The sequence below is a fragment of the Stenella coeruleoalba genome, assembly GCF_951394435.1.
Source record: "Stenella coeruleoalba genome assembly, chromosome: 19".
Classification (NCBI taxonomy): Eukaryota; Metazoa; Chordata; class Mammalia; order Artiodactyla; family Delphinidae; genus Stenella; species Stenella coeruleoalba.
In genome coordinates this window covers 31,739,101-31,761,400 of record NC_137165.1, presented here as the reverse complement: position 1 = coordinate 31,761,400, position 22,300 = coordinate 31,739,101, and the positions used below count along the sequence as shown (strand labels likewise).

Below are 22,300 nucleotides of genomic sequence, written 5' to 3'. Positions count from 1 at the left end.
TTTTTTTTTTTTTAAAGAAGATGTTGGGGGTAGGAGTTTATTAATTAATTATTGCTATGTTGGGTCTTCGTTTCTGTGCGAGGGCTTTCTCGAGTTGTGGCAAGCGGGGGCCACTCTTCATCGCGGTGCGTGGGCCTCTTACTATCATGGCCTCTCTTGTTGTGGAGCACAAGGCTCCAGACATGCAGGCTCAGTAGTTGTGGCTCACGGGCCTAGTTGCTCTGCGGCATGTGGGATCTTCCTGGACCAGGGCACGAACCCGTGTCCCCTGCATCATCAGGCGGACTCTCAACCACTGCGCCACCAGGGAAGCCCTCTTTTTTTTTTTTTTAATTAATTAATTTATTTTTGGCTGCATTGGGTCTTTGTTGCTGCACGCAGGCTTTCTCTAGTTGTGGCGAGCAGGGGCTACTCTTTGTTGCAGTGCGCGGGCTTCTCGTTGCAGTGGCTTCTCTTGTTGCAGAGGGAGCATGGGCTCTAGGCGTGTGGGCTTCAGTAGTTGTGGCACATGGGCTTAGTAGTTGTGGCACACGGGCTTATATGGCTCTGCAGCATGTGGGATCTTCCTGGACCAGGGCTCGAACCCGTGTCCCCCGCATTGGCAGGCGGATTCTTAACCACTGTGCCACCAGGGAAGTCCTGTAGGTTCTTTTAAATTTAGTAACACAATTAATGGCATGTTTCCTTTTGTTTCTTTCAAAAGACTTAGTTTTTTGCTCACATATTGGCTTTTCTTCTTCCTCATCACTAGCACTGTCATAACCAGAACACTTCTTGGATATTTTTGTGAGCTACCAAAAGTGATCACCCACTTATAATAAATAAAACCCTAAAACGAATTGAAATGTTATAGGCACAAAATTAAATAAAGTGCAGAATAGTTTGCAAACACTAATAAAAGAACACGGTGGCTCCCAAGAAGCCAGTCACTCAAAACAGGCTGTGTGCACAATAATGTTTTCCTCTGTGGTGTGGTGCTAAGTCCTAAAATCACGTTTCCTGAGTTAATCATTGCCATCTCAATTTTACTAGACCCAGTTACTGTCACAAAACACGTAGTATGGGTAATTGACGTTAACTCTTAGCTCTATGGCTGTTTATTCCTTACACCTTATTCACCAATTCCTTCTTTTTTCCTAGTTTGGGAGATCATCAGGATTAGTTCTTAACACATTTTTTTCCCCTATAAATTTGTATCAACATTTGGGGAATTCGTTATTCTTATGGTTTATATGTACAGTTCTCTGATCAATTCACTACTGAGCTCCATTCTAAAGATCATTTATAATTGCCTGATCCCCTGCCGTCTCACAGTTGATGTCCTCTACCCTCAAATCAATTTTCCTCCCAACCTGAAACTTATATTTCTGTCAAATTAATTTTTATAAATAATTAGAAAAGTCACAGAAGTACATAGTTACAAATAGTAATTCCTTGTTTCACACTTTTATTTCAGCATCTTCTTGTATTTACCTCTATATTTCTAAGTAGTATGCTTGTATTGCTATTTTTCCTCTGATCTGAAAAATCTACTGATTTCCTGGATACATACTATTCTAGTTCAAATCCCAGCTCTGCATTGTGATCTTAGGCAAGTCACTTAACCTCTCTGTACTTAGTTTCCTCGTCTATAAAATGGTTTATTACTGCCTACTTTGTAGGTTAAGAGAGAATAAAATTATATATATACATAATGTGTTTAGAACTGTTTGGTCCAGAATATGCGATATATTTTAGCTGTTATTATTAATAACTTCCTGTTATTGAAGATAAAGATTAAATACTTTACTATCCATAAGTATCCTCATCTTCACAATTTCTGGATATATCATTCAGTATTTGTTTATATTATTATGTCTTAGTCTGTTTTGGGGGCTGCTATAACAAAATAGTAGACTGGGTACTTTTTTTTTTTTTTTTTTTTTTTTTTTGCGGTACGCGGTCCTCTCACTGTTGTGGCCTCTCCCGTTGCGGAGCCCAGGCTCCGGACGCGCAGGCCCAGCGGCCATGGCTCATGGGCCCAGCCGCTCCGCGGCACGCGGGATCCTCCCAGACCGGGGCACGAACCCGTATCCCCTGTAGCGGCAGGCGGACTCTCAACCACTGCGCCACCAGGGAAGCCCTGGGGCCTTCTTTTGGGTTGCAGACTTTTGGTTGTATCCTTAAATGGCAGAAGGGGAAGATCTCTCTAAGGTCTCTTCTATCAGAGCACTAATCCCATTCGTGATGGCTGTACCCTCATAACATAATCACCTCTCAAAGATCCCACCTCTTAATTCCATCACCTTGGGGGTTAGGTTTCAACAAATAAACTTTGCAGGGACACATTCAGATCACAGTAATTATGGCTCTGCAAATATTGCTTTTATCCAAGTCGTGCAATATACTATGTTTGCTTTTCCTTTCTTACGCAACTTGTTTTTCTGGAGCTAATAATTGTTTTCTTTTTTTCCCCTTCAATTTTCTTAGTTTTTCTATGCATTTATCATTAATTCAGCCTCAGACTTTTCTACCAGAACTGTTAAACTCCTGTCAACATTGTCAGACACATCACATGATCCTTAAGTTTCATTTTCTTCCACATCCCTTGTGTGCTGTCTGTCCTCTTGCTCCAATCTAACCTTTGGCTCTACAGGCTTCCTGCATGGCTGGGAATTTCTTTACCATAATTTTGGTAATTCCCTTTGTTTTACTCCCTTTAGTTTGGATCATATATTTCACTCTTTGAGATGTCAGATGTTTGAAAATGTATTTACTTAACCCTTATTTAATCCTTTAGTTGATGGATGGTTTGGTTGAGTATGGAATTCTAGGTTAGAGATTATTTTCTCTTAATTTTAAAATCATGGTTTTGTGGTTTCCTAGCTTCCAGTGTTCTTGTTGAGAAATAGATGCCATTCTAATTCCTGATCAGTTGTATTTGTCTTCCTTCTTATTTTATACCTTCCATCCCCCCCCACCCCGCCCCCAAATCCTGCAGCACACCTATCTGTCTTGGAACTTTAAGAATATTTTATCTATGCTGTGAAATTTTATAATTATTTTATGATTATGATATAGGTTTTTTCATTAACTGTGCTGTCAGTTGGTGGGGCTCTTTAAATATGGAACACGTGAATCTAAAGTCATATCACTTTTCTTACCCATATATTCATAAGAAAAGAAATCCTCTTTTGTGGCCTTTCCCATTACTGAAATATTGGACTTCCTGAATCTATCCTCTATTTTTCTTATCTTTCAATTTTGTCTATTTCCCCCCTCCTTTTTAGGATATTTTTTGGACTGTATTTTCCAGTTTTTCTACTGGCAATCTCTTAGAATGTCTAGATACATTATGAGAAATGAAGGGTTAGGGTACAGGTCTCAGTGTCATTGGGGTGTTTACTGAGTTGATATCCCAAAAGGCATCTTAATATACAGTATTTGCCAGACTATACATTTGGTGTCATCTATATTTCTTTGCCCATATCAAACATACTATAAGTTTTCTTAACTTTTTTATGGTGTCTCTTTTGTCCTTTTCCTGCTTCTACTCTTCATGCCATAGGTCTTGGTCACTCTCTGCAGAGTTATTTTAACAGTCTTTAAGTTAGATTTTCTGTTCTTATTCATTCCTGTTAGAATCATCTTTATTTATCAGTCTCCAAAGAAGAGGGGAGTAGAGGGCCATGAACTGAGCCTCTGACTATAGCCATGAGGTAGGGTCCACAAAGGAGATACTTGAAGAGTGGGAAGATAACCAAGATACTATAGTTTTGTGGAAATCAAGAGTTCAGTTTAAGAAGATTAGAATAGGAAAGAAATAAGGAGAGGCAAAAAGAGGGATATCAAAATTATAGAGCAAGTCTGACTTTTTGATTGTTTAAAATAATTTGGCAAAGGACTCTGGTCTATGGGGTCTTCTATTATTATTATTTATTTATTTATTTTTGGCTGCTTTGGGTCTTTGTTGCTGTGCGCAGAGCTTTCTCTAGTTGCGGTGAGCGGGGGCTACTCTTGGTTGCGGTGCGCAGGCTTCTCATTGCTGTGGCTTCTCTTGTTGCGAGGCACGGGCTCTAGGGGCACGGGCTTCAGTAGTTGCAGCCCACAGGCTCAGTAGTTGTGGCTCGCAGGCTCTAGAGCGCAGGCTCAGTAGTTGTGGCGCACAGGCTTAGCTGCTCCACAGCATGTGGGATCTTCCCGGACAAGGGCTTGAACCCGTGTCTCCTGCATTGGCAGGTGGATTCTTAACCACTGTGCCACCAGGGAAGTCCCAGGGCTATTTATTATTAAAAGGCCTAGGAAATGTATTATTATAGGACCTAGAAGGTTGGTGGCAAATGGAGTAAGAAAAATGAAACTGGTTTTGAATTGCAACAGAGTCAAGAGAAGAGTTAATTTTCCCCTCAGTATGGGGAAAATTTATATATATTTGAGGTCTGTATAGAGGGAGGTATGAAAAGGTTATTGAAATATAGGAAATTTAAGGTTCTGGAGGATATGGGGAGGACACAACAATAATAGTGGTAGTGGGACTTCCCTGGTGGCACAGTGGTTGAGAATCCACCTGCCAATGCAGGGTACACGGGTTCAAGCCCTTGTCCGGGAAGATCCCACATGCCATGGAACAACTAGGCGCCTGCGCCACAATTACTGAGCCTGCGCTCTAGAGCCCGAGAGCCACAACTACTGAGCCTGCGTGCTGCAACTACTGAAGCCCGTGTCCCTACAGCCTGTGCCTTGCAACAAGAGAAGCCACAGCAATAAGAAGCCTGCGCACCACAACCAAGAGTAGCCCTCGCTTGCTGCCCCTAGAGAAAGCTCGTGTGCAGCAAAGAAGACCGAATGCAGCCAAAAATAAATAAATAAACTAATTTATTTTTAAAAATAGTGGTAGTGTTAGGGGCTAAGTAAGGATCAGAATGTCCACAGTGTTTTCATTTTCAGTGAAAACGCAGGAGTAGAAACTCCTAGATGGTTTCTGTCTTCTCAGTAAAGTAGTTGGGGTGAGGTATTTTGCCAAGAAGGGGTGGATGGGAACTGGAGGGAGTGGAGAAAGTTTGGAATAGCTAGTATTGGAGGGTTTGCTAAGAAACCACCAGGGAATGAAAAGAATAACCAAGTGGCAGAAAGCACCCAGTTGAAATGTCTTTTATGGAATAGTGGTTTATATTCCAAAATGAATTTGAAAAACTAATGTAATTTATAAATATAGTTGCTTGAGTTGGCATGCATTTTGTATAGTGAGGTCAGTGAATTGGTGCTCATACATACTTTAGCCCCATGACAGTGTATTTAAGAATTTCAGGACTTCCCTGGTGGCGCAGTAGTTAAGAATCTGCCTGCCAATGCAGGGGACACGGGTTCCAGTCCTGGTCCGGGAGGTTCACCCATGCCACGAAGCAAATAAGCCTGTGCGCCACAAATACTGAGCCTGCACTCTAGAGACCGTGAGCCACAACTGCTGAACCAGCGCGCCTAGAGCCTGTGCTCTGCAACAAGAGAAGCCGCGCAATGAGAAACCCGCTTACGGCAGCGAAGAGTAGCCCCGCTCTCCTCAACTAGAGAAAGCATGTGTGCAGCAATGAAGACCCAATGCAGCCAAAAATAAATAAATTAATTAAAAAAGAATTTCATCCTAAGTGGTTTCAAGTTGTCTTATTCAACAAATCAAAATAGTTCCTTAAATCACCTTCTGTATAATAACATTTAGAACTGTATTTTAGAAGTATGGTGTAATTAATTATTGTGAGCTATACATCAAATATTACATATCTGATGTGACCTTATTTGCTGTTTAATATTGCTGTTTTGTGTGTGTGTGTGTGTGTGTGTGTGCAGGGGAGGGGTTATTTCTGTGCCTAGGCTTTAAATTCCTTGAGAATAGGATGTAGGTCTTATACTTCTCTCTTTTTTCCTTCCTCCCATCCTCTGTCCCATAGTTGCGTATTAAATACAGTGTTCTATTAAATGGATGGTAGAATGTGCTGTATATATTTTAATTCTTAAAAGAAGCTTAATTTTTCCTTTCCAGGTTTAATATATATTAATTTTTTTCCTGATGTAGAAAAATCCTGTTACACTCTTAAAGGAATTGTCAGCAATAAAGTCTCGATATCAAACTTTGCATGCACGCTTTAAACCAATTGCTGTCGAGCATAAAGAGACTAAGAGCCGCATTTGTGCTACTTTCAATAAGACTATGACCTTGATACAAGAACTACAAAAGCAAACAGACCTGAAGGTAATGCTTTCAATTGACCAGTTGGATTTGTAGAATTTTAATTCTGAATTTCTCTTTGAAAGATAAATCCCCAGTAACTCTCATTTTGAAATTCAGCAGTTGGAACTGTTGATAGAAATGAGATTTTCCTGATTCCCTGAAGTATAATAGCGCTCATCTTCTTTATTTTATAAATTTAATTTATTTTTGGCTGTGTTGGGTCTTCTTTGCTGTGCGCGGGCTTTCTCTAGATGCGGTGAGCGGGGCTACTCTTCGTTGTGGTGCGCAGGCTTATTGCAGTGGCTTCTCTTGTTGCAGAGCACGGGCTCTAGGCACCTGGGCTTCAGTAGTTATGGCACGTGGGCTTAGTTGCTCTGCAGCATGTGGGAATCTTCCCGGACCAGGAATCGAACCCGTGTCGCCTGCATTGGCAGGTGGATTCTTAGCCACTGCACCACCAGGGAAGTCTCCCTCCTTTTATTTTAAAATAAGCAGGTGGACTTGACATGGTTAATGAAGAGGTATGCTGTCTTGGATTATGTAGCCATGGCAGAAGAGAAATCTTCCTAATACTTATTAAATCTACCAGTTCTGCTGGTTCCTGTAAGAACTAGTGAGACTGAGAAATCTAGAAAGCATCTATACCAGTGACTATTTTTTAGTTCTCCTTTTCTTCAGTTGGGTTGGTGGACTTGGGTAAGCCTGACCTTCATCCCCTTCTTCCATTCTGCACCCTCTTCTCATTTACTGTAAGAATCTCATTTAGTGTAATCCTCTATCACTGATGTGTAAAACTCTTTAGATATGTTGGAGTAGGAAAAAGAATATGAACTGCTGACCTAGGCACTGAGATCTCGAACAGCCAATTGAAGAGTTTGCTCGCATTTTCATTTACAATGCAAAGGTGAGGGCTTTTGAAAGAAAAGATAGCCTAATGTAGATGGAATCATAGAGTTGAATTTAATTATCTGGACAAAAGATGTCCAATAGGTTTTAATTTCTGGTGCTAACTCCAATCAGTTAACTGGTAACACCTGCTTAGAATGCTGTATTAAGGAGCTGTGTCTGGGCATGGCAAAAAAGCTATCTGCTGTGGCATGCTGCTAGGGGCAGCATACATGGTATTTATTTGCCAAGTCTGAACTAAATTATGGCTTAAGTTACTTGAATTATAGGCTTGCAGCAAGAGTAGATCTCAAAGGTTGATTACCCAGGTTAATTTGATCAAGAATTCTTTATGTTACCAATGGAGGAAAAGAGAACAGTGCCTGGGTAAAAATCGTAAAATGACACCTTAAATGCATGTCATGGAGAAATGAATAGTGGAAGAGGGGAGGGCAATTAAAAAGGGCACAGAGGGAATAGGGAGCAGGAATTTAAACAGTATGGGTGGCGTCACCTGCTAATAAATAAAATGCAAAAAAGATGTAATAACCTTTATAAATAAAATCAAGTCACATATTCTTCATTGTACATGTGATCAGAGCCTGACAACAGAAGCACAAAACTTGTTCTAAGGAAACAAATCTTGAAGGAGAGACTAAGAGTAGTTCTGGATGTATATATCAACATATATGTATAGAAATCCATGAATTTATTGAAGCACAATAAATTTGGGTGAGTAAAGAGAAAAATGAAAGAGAAAAATGATTTTTTGAATATTTACTAAAAATTGTCTCCATTAGATACAATAAATAAATGGCATATTTCTGAGATTAAAAAAGTGGTACAGAAAAGTAGTTATGATAGTGATAGGGGATGTCAAATCATTTAAATATCTATAAAAGTCTTCATTTAGTTAAAAGAAGTATCTGAAATGAGGAATAATTATATCAAAGGTAGGAAGCTAAGGGTTTTCACTTTGGATCAGATGATGACAAATAAGGAGAAATGACTGAAAGGCAGGTTATAAACCTTGAAAAAGGAGATCATATTTTAGAATCAATGATAGCCAAGTTGGGAAATGTTGAATATAGTGGGTCTTATACCCACTAGTTTAAAAATGAGATAGCAGTAGAAAATTAAGGGAATTTTTTTTTTTTTTTTGCAGTACGCGGGCCTCTCACTGTTGTGGCCTCTCCCGTTGCGGAGCACAGGCTCCGGACGCGGAGGCCCACCGGCCTTGGCTCACGGGGCCAGCCGCTCCGCGGTGTGTGGGATCCTCCCAGACCGGGGCACGAACCCACATCCCCCGCATCGGCAGGCGGACTCTCAACCACTGCACCACCAGCGAAGCCCAAGAGAAAATTTTTATGATCAAAATGTGGAAGAAAAGGGAATGGCATCTATAGAGAGTTATATAACCAAAAATAGTTCTATGAGCCCAGAGTGTAAAGGAATTTCAAGTATAAAAAGAGGTATATTAGACATATGGTCAGAACTGTGAGAATAGTTAAGAAAGCCAAAGGCTAGATTGAGCTGAGGATTCTGAAAACTTCTAAAATAACCAAAAGGGCTTTTAAAATTATTTTGGGAACATGAAGAACAAGAAAGGGATCTCTACTTAGGGCAAATGGTCCTTTGTTCATAAACAAAAGAAAGCAAACAAAGTAAAACGGTTCAGTTATTATCTTGCTATGATTTTTATCAAGTTGAGTGGTTTTTCATTTGGAAGGACAGAAAATGTATATTTGAATTAAAAAAACTTGAATTGGTAATAGTAAAAAATAAATAGGGGGGCTTCCCTGGTGGCGCAGTGGTTGAGAGTCCGCCTGCCGATGCAGGGGACACGGGTTCGTGCCCCAGTCCGAGAAGATCCCACATGCCGTGGAGTGGCTGGGCCCGTGAGCCATGGCCGCTGAGCCTGCGCGTCCGGAGCCTGTGCTCCACAACGGGAGAGGCCACAAATAGTGAGAGGCCTGCGTACCGCAAAAATAAATAAATAAATAAATAAATAGGGAGGTAAGAACAGAAAAGGAGGTGGAAGGAAGGGAATGCATATTAATTTCCTGATCTTTTTAGTTGCTGTTAAGACACTGAGGTTTAAATATAGTTAATTGTAAAGGTGACCATCAAAAGAAAAAAAAGGACTAAACTTGTTCCAAATAGAAGATAGCAAAACAACCCCTCCCAAACAAAAGTATAGCAATAAACAGAAAATTAAAAAGGCATTAAAGATAGAATGTATGGTATTCCATCGATGCTCTGAAACATTTGTATTAAAGAAGAAAAATTTCTACACATTTTAGACTAGTTAACTCCTGGAAAACCTCTTTGAAGTTTTATTTTATAAACAGATGGTCTGAAATCTCTCTGAATTTCAGAGATCACAATGAGAAACATGGATTCATGGAGAACAAACTCTTCCCAGAATAATGCCATTTCCTGTTTTTGAGACAGAAGAGGGAAATTCTGTTACTATTTGGGCTGCAGTAAGGCCTATGATTGTTTTTCATTTTATCCATGTGAACATTTTGGGCAAATGATGGCTTGATAAACGAAACCAGGTGGGGTGTCCAATGGCCTCATGTGGCTATATAAATTAAAATTAAAAGTAATTAAATAAAATTAAAAATTCAGTCCTTCGTCTACTGATTGGACCGTGCAGATACAGAATATTTCCAGCATCACAGCAAGTTCTATTGGACAGTGTTGCCCTAGAGCTTCTGATTCTGTAGGTACGAGGTGTTCCAGATTTGGCAGTCTCTCTAGAGATGACCTATATAGTTAAGCAGATTTGTAACTAGTTGAGTGATTCTTCAGGTCCTACCTCCTATTATTTCCTCATTAACCCTATGTTTCAGCTAGCCTGTTTGTTGGTGCTCCGTGAAAGCCCCTTACAACTTGCCTTCGGCTTTTCTTTGTTTTTTAATATATAAATTTATATACTTATTTATTTTTGGCTGCGTTGGGTCTTCGTTGCTGAGCGTGGGCTTTCTCTAGTTGCGGCGAGCAGGGGCTACTCTTCGTTGCGGTGCGCAGACTTCTCATTGCGGTGGCTTCTCTTGTTGCAGAGGGTGGGCTTCAGTAGTTGTGGCTCGTGGGCTTTAGGCGCAGGCTCAGTAGTTGTGGCGCATGGGCTTAGTTGCTCTGTGGCATGTGAAAATCTTCCCAGACCAGGGCTTGAACCCGTGTCCCCTGAATTGGCAGGCAGATTTTTAACCACTGCGCCACCAGGGAAGTCCCCTTCTCTTTTGCTGTTTAGTAGTCCTTCTACCTGCTTTTGTGAATTCTGTTTGCTGGTTGTTTTCTCAGCATCTGTTCTCTCTTCCTGCCTAAAAGATTACTGACTCTCTTGAGATGTGTGCCATTCCTCAGGCTCAGGCCTGAGGTAAAGTTGCTGCTATCCTCAGCTTCAGGGGGTGTGCCTGATTTGCAAGGGGAATGGATTTTCCTTTAACTAACATTGGTTCAGGAATAGGTTTGTAACGCAAATGACATATGAGGAGGGAAAGTCTGAAAGTAGGAAATTAGGAAGAGTTTCCCCACTGCTGAGAGAACCCTGGGAAGAGAAAGCTTTACTTCTTCTAAACATTGTGTACAGATGTGATACCTAGCACCGCTAGAGCCATTTTCCTGTCAGCTTGAGGATAAAGCCACCATCAAGGATATCAGAGCTGTTAGATGGAAAAAACTGAGTCCTTACATTGTTGAGCATAAACCAGCCCTGAAACCTGCCCTTCTGTATTTATTGTGCAATGATAATACATTTTCTTATTTATCCATTTTCAAATGTGTCTCTATTACTTGCAGATAAAAGCATCTTAATTATCCTTCAAAATTTAACCCAAATCTCTACTTCTGAAGAAACTTCCAGACTATTTTTGTTCCCACTTCTTTTTCAAAGTACTTTTAGAATATGCTGTTCAAATGTGACTTCCTTGGTTCTGTTAAATTACTGTCCTTAAATTGTTTGATTTCTTGGTCTTGTTTCTTCAATTTAATTGCAAGTTCTTTGGAAACTCAAACATCAAAGTAGCTTGTATATAGATAGCCAATATGTACTTTTTCCTTGCCTTCCTAAATTTGTGATTATATACATAGTATGAACTTATGGAAACATTTATTGGTGTAACAAAGCAGAAATTAATTTAGCAGTGTTTAAAGATTTTTTTAATTAAAAAAAATTTTATTGAAGTATAGTTGATTTACAATGTGTTAATTTCTGCTCTTCAGCATAGTGATTCAGTTATATACATATATACATTCTTTTTCATATTCTTTTCCATCCTGATTTATCACAGGATATTGAATATAGTTCCCTGTGGTATACAGTAGGACCTTGTTGTTTTAAGGGATTTTGAAATAAAGATTTTGTCATTTGTTTTGTAGCTGTTGCCACTGACTGAAGAAGAGAAAACTGCGGCAGAGCAATTAAGAGCTCACATGTCAGACTTATGATGAAGAAATGGACTTGCAAAAGGGAACTCTAATGGGGAAGAGATCAATTCCAGAGAGATTTAGGAAGCTGTCTTGTTAGCATTTGATTACTGTTGGTGGGGGGATGACAAAGGAGATTTGGCTTGGGTTACTGGATAGTGATGCCTTCCACGAGAGAGGGGAATACAAGAAGAAGGGCAGATACTGTACTCATAATGTTCAGCCAAAGGGATGGAATGGAAATAAAGAGATTTAAAAATATATATGCGTATACACTTAGTCTTGTAATTTCAGGCAAGTCTCAACACCATTTTGTATCTGTTTTTGTATAATCAGGATAACACAGATGTCCTGGCCTATTGTAAAAGAAAATTATGTACCACCAGTCAGTCAAATGTGAATGAACATGCTTTGGAAATTAAAGGATAGAAAAAAAATTTGTATTATGTTATATATATGTATATAATTTTATTATTGAAAATTCTGATTGCAGATGTGGTCACATTATTTGTGAGACTGCTAATGTGTGACTTAACAGTCTCCCATAAAACCTAACTTAGTAATAAGCTGGCTTTTCTGTGACAGCCTCACTTTTATTTTTGTCCTATTCCTTCTTCCTGCTAATGTTGAGCAGCATGAGCTCTGCTTTCAAACGCTGTTTTAGATTGTCCCTGTTATACTTCAATACTACCTTTGTTCTCCTCTGGTCTATATTACTGTAATTGTTCATTCTACTGTATATGAAAGCTAAGAAACTGAAATGAGAGGATCACTGACAACCGCTACTTGCCAGTTTGTTTTGTGTGTGCGCGCGCGCGTGTCAACTTCCCTATTAAAAAAAAGAAAAAAACTAATGGCAAGTAAATATGAAAGTAAATCATGGTATATCTATACAACAGAAGGTCAGGTTGCCAGTAAATTATTACTGTTAATGTTCTGGGAAATGTTAAAGCTATGCTAAATAGGTAAGAGGAGAAGCAGATATTGTAGCTTTGTCGTCAAGATTGGGCTTTGGACTCATACCGGATATGTAAACACAGGTTTTAAATTCTAGCTGTATGACCCTGAGCAAACCACTTGACTTGTGTGTGTCAGGATGGCTGGAAGCACAATAAGATGGTAAAGTATTAGCGTTTGATATTTAGTAGTCCTTCAATAAATATTTCTATATATGTCATAAAAACAAGGCATTGAAAGATTAGGAAAAGTGTATCAAATGTTAGTTTTACAGGTTATAGAATTATAGTTTAATGTAATTTTAAAAGAATTTTTTCTGTTATGTTATTAACAAACTTATAATAGCTGACAGACAGGGTTGGAAGAGTAGCTTCAGTTAAAATTGTCTTGTCTCTTCTGAATATCTGGAGAACAGAAAGTAACCCCCCCCCCCTTTTAAATTACAGATAAATAAGTCACACCTTAGTAACAGATACTATTTTTCTTCAGTACTCAGGCAATGAATATTGAGGAAGTTCCTGTCATGGTATGGCTCTGGGATGTGATGGTGATGGTGATATTGAAAAATGGTGGTTATCATGAAGAGTTCTTAACAAGTTACTGGTGTTACAGGGTTTTGCTTTCAATCAGAAAAAAAACTAGATTGTACTGTTTTTCCTCTATGACTTCCTTCACAAGTTACCTTCTAAATGTTGGTTCTTCCCCTCATCCCTCTTAAAATTGCTCTTGTTTATATATTCATTTATTTCCCAAGGTTCATTTATTGCCCTTTTGGGGAATGATTCCCAAGTATAACTTATTTCACTAGACCTAGATCCAAATTTCCAATAAAAACCTCTACCTGAATATTCAAATTGAACATGTCCAGAATACTTAACAGATTTTCTTATTTTGTTAACAGCAACTATTCTGTTAGCTGGCATTAAAGTTTGCATCCCTTTATCTTCTTAGTTAATAAAATCTATAATTCTATATAATCTATAATTCTTTGAAATCTATAATTCTTTGAAATGTTTGTTGTATCCAACCTTCACTTTACCTTCACTCTTACTACCTAATTTAGACCTTTTTTATTTCTCATCTGGATAATTGTTTTCTCCTATGTGACTACTAGTGTTTTTATGTCTTAAGTTGTGATACAAATTAATTTTAATTAGGTTGTATTTTAAACACAACTTTAATTTTAAGAAATTAAAAAAATATAAGTATGCTTATTCTCCCAAATAACTGCAACTTTTTAGATGTTTCTACATGTATACAAATTAAAAAACATTTTAAACAAAAATAGGCTGATACTATATACTGTACTGCAGCTGCACCCTTTTTTTATCTTAAAAATATTTTTGGTATCTTCATATCATTCTTTTGAACAGCTGTATATATAAATTTACCATAATTTTTACCAGTTCCTCTTTTATAGGTGTTTAAGCTGTATAATACACAAATTAGGAGATTTGGAGGGTGGGTAAAGGAGGATGGCAAGGTCAGCCTTTCCTTAAGGAATTCTAATAGAGCACATGACAGGTTTCTCAACGACACACAGCAGTTTAGCATCCTGCCAACTAAATTCCTTTTTTGCTTAGTTAGCCAGAATCTGACAGTGCTTGCAAGCAATGACCCCTAATTAGTTGTACGGGTTTTCTAATTTTCCACTGTTATGAACTATGGCAATAAATCTTTAAACATTTTGGGGCTCTTGGGCAAATATATCTATTAGTACAAGAACCTATTTTAATATTTATCATACATTGTAATTTTACCTATTTGCTTTCTGCTATGCTGGGTTGCAAAGACCACTTCTCATTACCCTTTGAGTCCCAAGTAGTATAGTACCGTGTTTCCCAAGTAACTTTTTAAATTGGGGTAAAATTCACATACCATAAAATTAACCATTTGCCATTATTAAAATGTACAACTGAGGGCATTTTAGTATAAAAGATGTTCAACTGTCACCTCTATGTAGTTCCAAGACCATAAATAATTTTTGCTGAAAGAATTTTTTCAGGCACAATATTCCTAAATTATATCTTTGTACATGGCTCATGGAGTTAAAAAAAATTGTTATGCCCACTACTTATAAGAAAGTCCAAATGCTTTGATATTTAAGAAATTCTTCCTAGATAATTGTTGATTCTTTTCAGGTGCATTCACTTTCCGTTAAGTGTAACAGTTGTTTGCAATAAACTGGAAAGGAAAAATTAAACTCAAGAATTTGATGTACATCCTTTGCCTCACACCTTCAATTTCTGCAATCTTTAAACATTTCTTACGCTAGAAAACTGTAGAAAGCAGACGCCAATATGGGAAAGCTGAATACAGCTGATACTCTTGCACTTTCCACAGTCTCAGGGCGATAGCTCACCTCGAGCCCCAAGCAATGCAGGGCGAGTGTGGTTGGGTGTGGGTCTGACGTCTACACCGTCCGTGGTCCCGTCCTCCCACTCCCGACTCTGAAATTACCGCTCTAAGCTTCACAATCTGGAGCTTTGCTTCCGTACGTGGGGCGGAAGTCTTAAAAACCTGAGAATCTGGGCTTGCTCCCCGAGAAAGCAGCACTAGCCACGAATCCTCTGCACCACAGTTTCTCAAGGTGCGGACCACAAGCCACCTGCAGCCAAATCACCGAGAGAATTTGTTGAAAACGATTTCGTGGAGCCCCACCCTAGAATCACGGAGTCCGAATACCTAGGGGTGTTGCTCCGGAGTCTGCATTTCCCACAAACCCTCCAGGTGGCTCCAGCCTTTGGCGCGCGAAAGTTTGAGACGGGTAGAGCGCCGCCCCTCCCCTGAGGGAAACGGGGCGCGGTCAAGCGCCGCGCCCTCCTCCGCCTGCGCTAACACGGGCCGAAGGCACGCAACTCCGCAGCAGCCAGCGGCCAAATCTCGTGTGCTCCCCTGCACCGCGGGAACTAGGCGCCCGCCGCTGGTCCGCTCCCTTAGCGCTGCGGCCTGCGCGCATGCGTGCACGCGGGCCGCGCCTTTTCTCACAGCGCACCTTCCGCTACCGTGGTTACCGTTGGTGTTTGCGAATTCCCAGCGGCAACTGAGTCGCGGAAGACCAGCGCCGCCGGGTTTCAGCTGCGGTTTGATAGGCGCGCGCCCGCGTCACGTGGGCAAGGCTCCTGCTCGGTCGCTGGCGGGCCGCTCAGCCGGGAGGAAAGAAGCTTGTGGCTACCGCTCACCCTCCCACTGCGCCCTAGGGCTGGCGCGCGGATAAAAATGGCGAAGTGTGGGTAGCTGGCGCCGAGCCTGAAGCGATGGGGCACGCAGGTGGGGCGGTGGTCGGAGACCCCTGATGTAGGCGCCCGGCTGTTCTCCGCGGCGATTTGACTTGGTGACCTCAGGCCGGCGCCTAACAGGTCAGACCACGGACTCCGCGGGTCGCCGAGCGCCCCGCCGAGAGCCGGAGGCAATGGATGAACAGAGCGTGGAGGTGAGGGGGCTTGAGGAAGGTGGTGCTTAGTCTCCCTCGCCACCCGCTGAGCGTTCTTTATTCGAGGCGCTTTGCCTTAGTCCACCCTCTCGTAGGACGTCTTGCCCTAGTCCCCCCACCCCGCCGCTGCCTTTGTGGAGGGGGCTGGCCCAGTGCAGAGGACGCCGTGCTCGTTTTGCAGCCCTCCGGCTGCCCTGTGCTCTGACCCGCAGTCAGGTGGTGCGTATCCTGGCGTTTTCAGGATGTCTTGGCACGGGTACTCATCCCCACAGGGTTTCTGCAAACTACAGCCTGTGCAGAGCAGAACTGCAGATTCTTTAGACGGACGTGCGCTGCGACTCGCCACCAGTTCTTACGAGTTTTTGCGCGGATCCAAATCTCCCTCCGAATGGATAATCATTCCCTCCCAGCGGTACATTTTGTAGACATCTGCCCTTCCTAGGTTGATTGAGGATATAATTTTACTATCCTGTTTGACTGTAGTTTTCCAGAGCAACCTATTCTTTTTATATATGACTCTTGTAAACGATGATTTCAAACGTTTGGGGTATTTACGTTAATGCTAGGAACTTAAAAATGATTGCTTATTGGACATAATTGTATAATAATAATAATTGTCAAGACTTGAACCTTGCAATTACTAAAATACTAAATCGTTGATAAGGAACAGCTATATTACCTGGGCACTCCACTTGAAACTAGTTCATCCAATGGTCGTATTTTCCCCCGCCGTACCCCCCATCCCCCAACGTCTGCATCTCACAGATTCTTTCTAGTCCTGCAGAGTCATGGTTAGACTCGTGAGTAATTTTCTCCTTAATTCCTCATGTAAAAGTATTATAAAAGTTTTGTAACCTTACCTTGGTTTTAGAAGAGTTTAATTCCTCTGGAATGGAGTAAAAATAAATGTGAGTACTGTAAAAATAAACTTAAAATATATAATAACCTACATTTAATTATATCTGTTTTCTTGTCAGATACTGCCTAAATGGATTCATCTGAGGCTGGCAAAGATAATACTGCTTCTTCTGTTTACGTATTTTTTTTCTTCCCAAAGCCTTCATAGAGCTACCACCAAAATTCTCCATACGGACAGAATTTCAGGCTCAAATAAGTAGCTAGTTGGTTGCAGCAGCATGGCAGAAATTCAGAGCAGAAATTCAGATTTATGGATTCTGAATTACATTGTTTCTCTCTTGATCAAAGTATGCTGCCATTAATGTATCTTTTTATACTTAAATTATAAAAGCAGTGCATCCCCCTTGGGGAAATTGCAGAAAAAGTCACAAGTTCATAGTGTTCATACAGTCACAGTTTGCCTTTTTTTTCCTTACTGTCACACATCATAAGGGTTTTTTTTGATCATTAAACAATTCAAAAATATTTCTGTGACTATCATAGTCTATGTTAACTCCTGTAACTTAATATTTTGACGTTTGGGCTATAGCCAGATTCTTGCCATTATAATTGATGTTTCCGTGAAAATATTTGTGCATGTCTGTGTTTGCATTCCATATTCTTTTCTTAGACTAGAACCACTGTGAAGCTTAGAAAAAAGGAAGCATTTTTTTCCCAGGAGATGTTCTGAGGTACCCTGGACCTTGACTAACCAAGTCCTGATACGGAATATAGTTAAAACTGGGATGTTATCAACCCCAAATAAATGTAATTGTCAGGTGAATTATTGCAAGCATGCCTTTTACTCATGATTCAGTAGCGTAATCTGGTGAACCTTATATCTATTATTTTCAGAGCATTGCTGATGTTTTCCGATGTTTCATTTGTATGGAGAAATTGCGGGATGCACGCCTGTGTCCTCATTGCTCCAAGCTTTGTTGTTTCAGCTGTATCAGGGTAAGTTGTATCTCTTTTTACATACATTTAGTATATATAGGGTGTATTGTAAAAGCCATTTTCTTTATCTTGTTTTAATTTTACATTTTATGTCCTTTTAAAAATGTCTTAAATGATTGTTTCTTAATAGGGAGACCATCAATGTGTATTGTTCAGTACTATGGAGATGAATAATCATCAAGTCATAATTGCCATGAAGTGTCTGGAAACCAAAGCCCAGTGTAACTTTAGTATATTTACATTATTAAATCACTGTACATTTAACAAGTACTTACTAAGTGCTTACCTGCGTTGTGTTTGGGGTTGAGGATACTAAGATAAGTGATGGAAGTGCCTGCCCTGCAGAAGCTTAAATCTAATTGAGAGAACGGTCTTTGTGTTTATATTGAAGAATGTGCAGTGTCCTAAAGAGGCACTCACAAAGTGCTGTGAGACTCAGGAGGGAGAGTTTATACTTGTTTGATGGGTAAGATAGAGAAAAAGCTAGTAATGGGTTAAAAGGCACATAATAAAATCATATAATCTTATAGTTAAAAGAGACCTTAAAGATGAATATAATCCAGTGGCTTTAAAAATTGAATGTAGGTGAACCCCAGAAACAAAATTATTAGGAAGCTTAAGATGTAAAGCAGAAGAGCTTATTTTGGTTGTGTGTGGGGATTCAGTCACACATCTGCAGGCCATAGTTGAAAACTGCCTGGCCCACATGACTCTTAGTAGATTATTTCCTTTATTGAGAAAGTCAGAGTCATCTAACATGCTCATCATCTCAAAATTTCTCTGTGATTCCTTATTCCTGCCTGAGGAAGATAAATATCCCTTTGTCAAGAGTAATATCTGTAACACTTAAATCATTTGCTTCCAGTCACACATTTAGCAAATGATGGAGCTGGATTTGAACCCAGGAAGCCTGGGTCAAGAGTCTGTGTTCTTTGACACTACACATCTACAGAGGGCCTAAGTTACATACCATGCTGGTTCTCCCACTCATAAACTGAGAGACTTGATCTTAGCATTGTTTTCTCAAACAATAGAATGTGGATAACAAGATCTGTCTCACAGGATGGTTGTGGCATTAAATGAGATAAGCTAAAAGGTAATTTAGAAACTAAAATGTAGTTAAGACTTCACCTTCCAATGCAGGGGGTGGGAGGTTCGATTCCTGGTTGGGGAGCTAAGATCCCACATGCCTCTCCACCAAAAAACCAAAACATAAAACAGAAGTAATATTGTAACAAATTCAATAAAAACTTTAAAAATGGCCCACATCGGGACTTCACTGGTGGCGCAGTGGTTAGGAATCCGCCTGCCAGTGCAGGGGACACGGGTTCGAGCCCTGGTCCGGGATGATCCCACATGCCATGGAGCAATGAAGCTCTTGCGCCACAGATACTGAGCCTGTGTTCTAGAGCCCGCGAGCCACAACTACTGAAGCCTGCACGCTTGGAGCCCGTGTTCTGCAACGGGAGAGGCCACTGCAGTGAGAAGCCTGCACACCGTAGCGAAGAGTGGCTCCTACCCCCTGCAACTAGGGGGGGTACGTGTGCAGCAATGAAGACTCAACGCAGCCAAAAATAAAAATTAAAAAAAAAAAAAGGTCCACAACAACAAAAAAAGAAAAAGGCTGATGGTGGACACTTGTTTAAAAAAAAAACTAAAATGTACTCTCCATTTGTAAGGTGTTGTATTATTCTATTGTAAAAATAGCAACTCATACATATCATTATGTTTTATAAATGGTAAAGCTGAATGAAGCTAGAGAAATTAAGTAATTGGCCTCTATCACTGTAGTTAATTTATTGGTAGAGTAGATCTGGACTCAGCTCTTTTGATGAAGGTTCAGCATACATATGATCTCTGGTTATTACCTTATACCTCACTGATTCTTTTTTTTGTTAAGTTTTTTTTTTTTTTTTTTTTACGTGGACCATTTTTAAAGTCTTTATTGAATTTGTTACAATATTGCTTCTGTTTTATGTGTTTTGGTTTTTTTGGCCCTGAGGCATGTGGGATCTTAACTCCTGGACCAGGGATCAAACCCACACCCCCTGCATTGGAAGGCGAAGTCTTAACCACTGGACTGCCAGGGAAGTCCACTCATTGATTCTTCATTTCTTCACTTTTCCTCTTCCACCTCCTGTTCCTTACAAGTATTTATTTCTTAAATATTGCGCTGGCATTCTCTATTATGAAGTTTCTGGGAAATTTTTATCTACTTTGAGAAATTTGATTTACTGTTGCAGGTTTAACTATCATCTGTGTGCATGGCTCCTAAATCTACTCCTTCAGCATTGACCTATAAATGTCTTATCTGATTGTCCTTCCAGCATCTTGAACTTTGTTCTAGATCAAATTCTTCCTATTATTTTCTCAAATTGACTCTTTTTGAATTTTTTTGTTTGTTTGTTCTTTTCTACTAATCAAACTTGAAACCTCTGACACCAATAATTTTTGTCTTGTCAGTTATCTCCTAGTGTCATTTATATCTGTCCTACCTTTCTGTTCTTATTATTACCATCCTAATAGAGAAATACAGACATCTATTACCTCATGCTTAGATAATTATAGTTACTATCTAACTGATCTCTCTGTCTTGAGTCTTTTCTTCTCTCGTCCATTTTGTATCCTGCTGCCATATTGATATTTTCCAGTAATGTCATTCTTTTTCCCTCCCAGAAGCCTCAGAGATTTATTGCCTGAAGGATAAAGTCCAAGAACATTAGCCTTATATTCAGACTGTCTGAATAATATGGTTCTAACCTTCCTTTTTCAGAGTTGTTCTGGTTCCTGAATTCACCATTCATTTGTTCATTCATTGAACAAATATTAATTGTGGACTTGGAGTTAGGCACTGACTTCTCAAGGAATTGACTTGTTTTCTAGTTGGGATATAGGCAAAAAAGTAAATGGCTATATGTTAGATATTCTTCATAGCATAAAGAAAAATGAAACTGGCTTAGGGTATAGAGTAGGCGCGCTGGCTTCTCATTGTGGTGACTTCTCTTGTTGAGGAGTACAGGCTGTAGGCACGAGGGCTTCAGTAGTGGCTTGCGGGCTCGGTAGTTGTGGCACATGGGTTTAGTTGCTCCGCAGCATGTTGGATCTTGCTGGACCAGGGCTCAAACCCATGTCCCCTGCATTGGCAGGCTGATTCTTAACCACTGTGCCACCAGGGAAGCCCGCGGTATGATTAAATATAGTTCTTTGTTTAAAAAAAAAAAAAGAAACAAAAAACCAATTTGTGACTCTGTGATACTCCAGTTCAAAATTTTGGACTAGTTCACTTTATTACAATACTTGTAATTTTTAAAATCTTAAAAAAATTTAGATATAATTCACATAACATAAAATTCACCCTTTTAATGTATAAAGTTTTTTTATTTTAATATGTAAAGTTTGAGATGTTTATTATACATCTAACTGGAGAGGTTGACAGTTGGAAATATGAACCTGGATTTGAGGAAGGGGAATGAACCTGGATTTGAGGAAGGGGACGTTAGAGAGATTGAATAATTAGCATATAGATAGTATTTAAAGGCAGGGGACTAGATCAGACCACCAGATTACCTCCTGTGGGAAGACATTTTTAGGTCTGAACTCTGGGTCACTCAGTGTTTAGATGTTAGGAGAAGGATTCAGCAGGATAATAAGAAGGAGCCAGGAGTAGTGAGGCATCACAGAATTCAACTGAAAAACATGTTTCAAAAAGGAGTAGTTTAGGGCTTCCCTGGTGGCATAGTGGTTAAGAATCTGCCTGCCTATGCAGGAGACACGGGTTCGATCCCTGGCCCACGAAGATCCCACATGCCGTGGAGCAACTAAGCCTGTGTGCCACAACTACTAAGCCTGTGCTCTAGAGCCCGCGAGCCACAACTACTGAGCCTGCGTGCCACAACTACTGAAGCCTGCGTGCCTAGAGTCCTCAACAAGAGAAGCCACCACAATGAGAAGCTCGTGTACCACAACAAAGAGTAGCCTCCGCTTGCTGCAGCTAGAGAAAGCCCACACACAGCAACGAAGACCCAACACAGCCAAAAATAAATAAATAAATAAAATAAAAAACTAAAAAAAAAAAGAGAGTAGTTTAGCTGTGTCATATGGTTCTAGCCTGGGAATTGACCATTGGATCTGATTTTTTCTTTCTTTTTTTTTTTTTTTTGGCTGCACTGCGCAGCACGCGGGATCTTAGTTCCGTGACCAGGAAGTGCAGTGTCTTAACTACTGGACCACCAGGGAAATCCCTTGGATTTGAGAATATGTAGGTTATTGGTGACCCCGATAAGTAGTTTCAGTGGAACAGTGGGGGCAAAAACTTGATGTCAGAGAGTGGGAGGAGAATGAGACAGCAAGTATAAGAACTGTCACAGAATCTTGTTGTAAAGGGGAGAAACAAGGTAATGGGTTGAAGGGGGATGTTGAGAGTCATCTTTTAGGAGAAGGTTTATACCTTCCTGGGACTGAACCAGTCGAGAATAATTGGAGAGAGGAGGGGTAATTACAGGAGCAAAGTCCTTGAGACGCTGAGCACTCCACAC

General features: G+C 40.1%; 2 protein-coding genes across 9 annotated transcripts in view; both read left to right on the top strand.

Moving 5' to 3' along the window:
* The window catches only part of SKA2 (spindle and kinetochore associated complex subunit 2), a 30,134-nt gene extending 16,725 nt beyond the window's left edge, over positions 1 to 13,409 (top strand). Inside the window, exons 3-4 of the mRNA XM_079905540.1 lie at positions 6,047 to 6,223; positions 11,474 to 13,409. Coding sequence (XP_079761666.1) covers positions 6,047 to 6,223; positions 11,474 to 11,542 — 246 coding nt within the window. The 3' untranslated portion in view covers positions 11,543 to 13,409. The remainder of the gene's footprint in view (positions 1 to 6,046; positions 6,224 to 11,473) is intronic.
* A 1,785-nt stretch (positions 13,410 to 15,194) lies between these two features.
* TRIM37 (tripartite motif containing 37) overlaps positions 15,195 to 22,300 on the top strand; it is a 155,670-nt gene continuing 148,564 nt past the window's right edge. For 2 of the 8 annotated variants that reach the window (XM_079906086.1, XM_079906084.1), the window contains exons 1-2: positions 15,195 to 15,911; positions 17,664 to 17,765. In XM_079906086.1, coding sequence (XP_079762212.1) covers positions 15,891 to 15,911; positions 17,664 to 17,765 — 123 coding nt within the window. In that variant the 5' untranslated portion in view covers positions 15,195 to 15,890. The remainder of the gene's footprint in view (positions 15,912 to 17,663; positions 17,766 to 22,300) is intronic. The other 6 variants (XM_079906080.1, XM_079906079.1, XM_079906082.1 and 3 more) reach the window with 6 other exon arrangements.